The sequence below is a fragment of the Vollenhovia emeryi genome, unplaced genomic scaffold (genome assembly GCF_000949405.1).
Source record: "Vollenhovia emeryi isolate VEMERY1.0 unplaced genomic scaffold, V.emery_V1.0 DF939305.1, whole genome shotgun sequence".
In the NCBI taxonomy this organism is placed as follows: Eukaryota; Metazoa; Arthropoda; class Insecta; order Hymenoptera; family Formicidae; genus Vollenhovia; species Vollenhovia emeryi.
In genome coordinates, this window is record NW_011967061.1 from 56,167 (window position 1) to 60,393 (window position 4,227).

The following is a 4,227-nucleotide window of genomic DNA, read 5'->3' on the forward strand; positions in this document are numbered from 1 at the left end:
ATATTTATTTAACTTTCTCACTATGCTACCGAAATGGAATTTTCAAGTTTAATATTTTACACACATTAAGATATTAGAACTTAATTAACGTTCAAATGTTCTAGAAAGACAAATAAGTTTCGACGTTACGTTTATCACATGCGGATCCAACTTTGTTGTAATTTTATTCCACGTGTAATGAATTCCGTTCTAAATCGCACACTAAGATTAGAATTGATCTAGATCGATCTCTTACTAAACTAATAAGTCGAGGCAAAATTATGAAAGATGATTAAGCACGCGATCGGCATTGTAGATTACAAGGATTGCACTCTCATTTCTTCGTTTTTTATTTGACTTTTTATCGCATGAAAGAGATGCGCGTACAGGTGCACGAGCCTAGACTGCGCTACGATGCACAATGCTATCGACCGTCGAACTCCCCGGCGTCTTATCCGATGGTCGTTAACCCGAGCGTTTGCCGTTTCCTTCCTTCCACCTTCCTTCCGTGGACGCGACTCCTTTCCGCAATCGCGAGGATCGTTCATCGATAGTCCCTCAGGACAGATATTCCTCCTTCGAGGAACGGAACCGAAAACGCTAAATCACGTAAAAATGTCTGCGGTCACTTTGCGAGAGGCCGGTATTTGCAAGAATTTTATGCATATAGGATTTTAATTATAATTACTTTCTAGATTAGTTCATTTAATAATTTGTTTCTGGAGCGTCAAGTTCTTTTCAGGCTTAATTAGATGAGATTTGGCTCCAGCTTGTACTTGGTAATTTTCTTTGAGTAACACGAGTGATAAGCTAGTTTAATCGTTGAATCATGGTGTTGCTTAATTATTTTATCATAGTCCGACAGTAGCTTTGTAAAGACAAATCGAAATAATTAGCGAAAGCGCTAATTATAATTCGACGAAATTCGAGGCACGTGCGAGAAATCGCGATAGCAGTAATCGCTCGTGTAACGCATCGCAGGGAACGACGGTTCCATTTAAAATGAGGTGAAGATTTGCAATGGATATTAAGGCGCGCTAAACGATGCCAAAATTTCACGGTACAAAACTTCCGATAAATAACTCGTTTAAACCTTAAGATATGCGGAACAACGTAAAGCGCATTGCAAAAGTGCCAATATAATACGTTGCGATTCTCTTTGTAGACTTTTACTATTTTTCTTTTTCACCGTTTTGCGTCTCCGCAATCTTATCTAGCGACATTCTGATGGGTTCCTTCACCAACGGTGACGGCGACGTCGACGGCGAGAGGGAAATCGGGAGAGTACGAGGAAGTGAGGAGAGGAACGCGAGATTTTCGGGTCGGCTTCCTGCGGGCCTCCGCTCCGCTCGATGCCGAGCGGAGCGGAGTAGTCACGCTCGGCGAGCCCGAGGCTCAGGCTCGAGTGTTGCACACCGGCGGTGCTCAGTCTCCGGGTTAACGCGCGGATTTAAATACTCGGTGCTATCACCAGCTATGATCCAGAAGGAGAGAGAAAATTTAACGCGTGACCGATGATCGATCGCGAATGGCACGAATGCGAATCCGCGATTGATTTCAAGCTAACGACTGTCTCCGTCCGTCTCTATAACTTCCATTGTATCACCCGAATTTATGTTACACAGTTCTGAGGGTATCAGGCGGGTCGGTGTCGCGCGAGCGATATAGTTAGTTACGGTAAATGTAGAAGAAAGGAATTGCAGCGCGCGGAGTTGATTGGCGTTGGTGCGGGAGAAATTTTTAGTGTGACAGTGCAAAACTGAGTGCTAGAGTCAAGTGAAACAAAAGTGCTGGTGCGGGAAGGAAGAGAGACAAAATAAACAGAGGCGCATTCGATGCAAAGTGGAATTGTGTAAGAAACGTGAGTGGTCGTGATTTACGAAGGAAACAAGCGGTGTCGTTCGGCAACAGAAGAATTTCCTTCCACGTTGTTCTGGTGTATTATAATTAAGATTTCTTGGACGGACCGAGATGGCAGGGACTGCACTCCTCGGCAACTTCTCTTCGGACGCTGTGACCAGACTCGCGATAGAACGCGGCGATCGCTGCAAGGTTTGTTGCTCCACAACAGTATACGATTTATAGATTGCGAGATGAGTGAAAAGGCTGATAATTAGAAGTTTATTGGTGAAAAAAAATGGAATAATTTAATCGATAAATTTGTGCGACGTCTAATAATTGCATTGCGTAACGTACGAAAGAGATTAGCTGTTGTGCAATTATTGCAGTTATCTCTGATAGCTGCATGACCTGTAATAAATAGCAAAACGCTGATTAGGATCAATAGATATCAACATACTGATCAGTAAAAAATCGACAGATATCAACGGATTCTTTCATCACTATCGTATCGGCTTCGTTATCGGACGGTTCAAAATATGACAATAGAAGCACTCAAAGATACATTTAATTAATTTCCAATTGTAATTTCGACGTTGACATCTCTTTGCGAATAACAATACACGATTGTGTAAATAAATTAATCAGAGATCGCGGATTTGCGCTGGTGAGCGTCGCACTTTTGCAATTTAAAAATTTATCTCCCGGGCGCCGGGAAACAATAAATTCACGACGATTTGTCGGCAATCCGTTTCGAAATTTCGGCCGAAAATCCGTGATTCCGGCGACCAGAGACAATACTTCATTTTCCCGATACCGTCCGATGCAATTTCCTGCGTGCCTCAAACACGAAAAATCGATCGGTGCGTCTGTCGATTAGAACGCAGTGTCCATAACAATCTTGAAATGCTTCCCACGAAATAAAGCGAAGCTAAAATAACTTAGGCGATTTGAATTGATATTCTGCTCGCTTTAACCGTACAATTTTTCATTTCACGCGATACTTAGAAAATTCTAAGGGAACAGCGCGACGTGTAATCTGGTCTACTCCGTAACGATAGAATATTGGCATCGTTATATCATTACTCCGCGCCATTATCATGTCTCGTAATCGCGTCTCTTACACTTCGCTACGCTCGATATGAATATATCGGTGTTAATAAATTCAAACCACGCCGCGGGTATTACGAAAATGCGTGTGCGAGAGAGCGCCTGCAGGACCATCCATTTCAGAGCCCCGCGGCTTTCGCGGATCAATTATCTTTGCGCGCGAAATTGGGTCTACGAATTATCTACGCTCGCGCAAATCGAGAGAAATCGCGAACAAACGAGGTCGCATTTAGAAACTTTATCGATAGCCGACGTCAATAGACAATTGAAACAATCAGCAGCAGTTTTATATTCGAACTGCACGAATCATTTATGGGTTAAATGTGGTATTCATTTCATTCACTTCGGTGACATTTTGTATTGTTAGAAATCATTACGACAGAAAATTTGCCGACTTCCTCATTAGCTGTACGACAACGTTATCTAGTAATTTAAATTTCTCCGACGCTCCTGCGTTCTCTAATTAATATAATTAGTCGTGAATAACATCGCTACGAGATAAATTTTCTAAGGGAGAAATCTAGCGTAGAGAGCAGGTGACGAAATTGCAATTCTCGATGATCAGATATTATTACCGGGCGTTAAGTTCAGTCCTGGACAATAGTGGCTATTCGAGGAATTAAGGACACCAGTGCCGTGGTATCTCTGTATACGCGCGACACGAGGAAACGATTTGATGCTTTGGGAAGGGAAGTCTGCTCTCGTAGGAGGGCACCGTGCCAGGAAGCCGATATTGCTGCGAACGAGACCCCGCGGAGTGTGTTGTGTGCATGTATGTGTGTGGGGTGCGACCGGCTCGTTGCCCGACAGTTAACTTTCGTCGAAAGGTCACGCTACAACTGATCACCGAAAATCTTTCACTAAAAAGCCATAAAGACTGGAGTTTCCTTTTCGGCGAATTTTTAATAATTGACAAAATAATTTTATCACACCCAATACTTCGAATATTGCGATACCGCACTAGAATCTTGGCAGTGTTTTCAACGTTTTGAGAAACTCAAAGTCGATAAAAGGCATAAAGACTGGAGTTTCCTTTTCGACGAATTTTTAATAATTGACAAAATAATTTAATCACATCCGATACTTCGAATATTGCAATACCGCACTAGAATCTTGGCAGTGTTTTCAACGTTTTGAGAAACTCAAAGTCGATAAAAGGCATAAAGACTGGAGTTTCCTTTTCCGACGAATTTTTAATAATTGACAAAATAATTTTATCACACCCAATACTTCGAATATTGCGATACCGCACTAGAATCTTGGCAGTGTTTTCAACGTTTTGAGAAACTCAAAGTCGAT

At 42.2% G+C, this 4,227-nt stretch overlaps 1 protein-coding gene across 1 annotated transcript in view; it reads left to right on the top strand.

Moving 5' to 3' along the window:
• Window positions 1-1,566: 1,566 nt before the first annotated feature.
• The window catches only part of LOC105558894 (beta-glucuronidase), a 12,301-nt gene continuing 9,640 nt past the window's right edge, over window positions 1,567-4,227 (top strand). Inside the window, exon 1 of the mRNA XM_012006816.1 lies at window positions 1,567-2,031. Coding sequence (XP_011862206.1) covers window positions 1,951-2,031 — 81 coding nt within the window. The 5' untranslated portion in view covers window positions 1,567-1,950. The remainder of the gene's footprint in view (window positions 2,032-4,227) is intronic.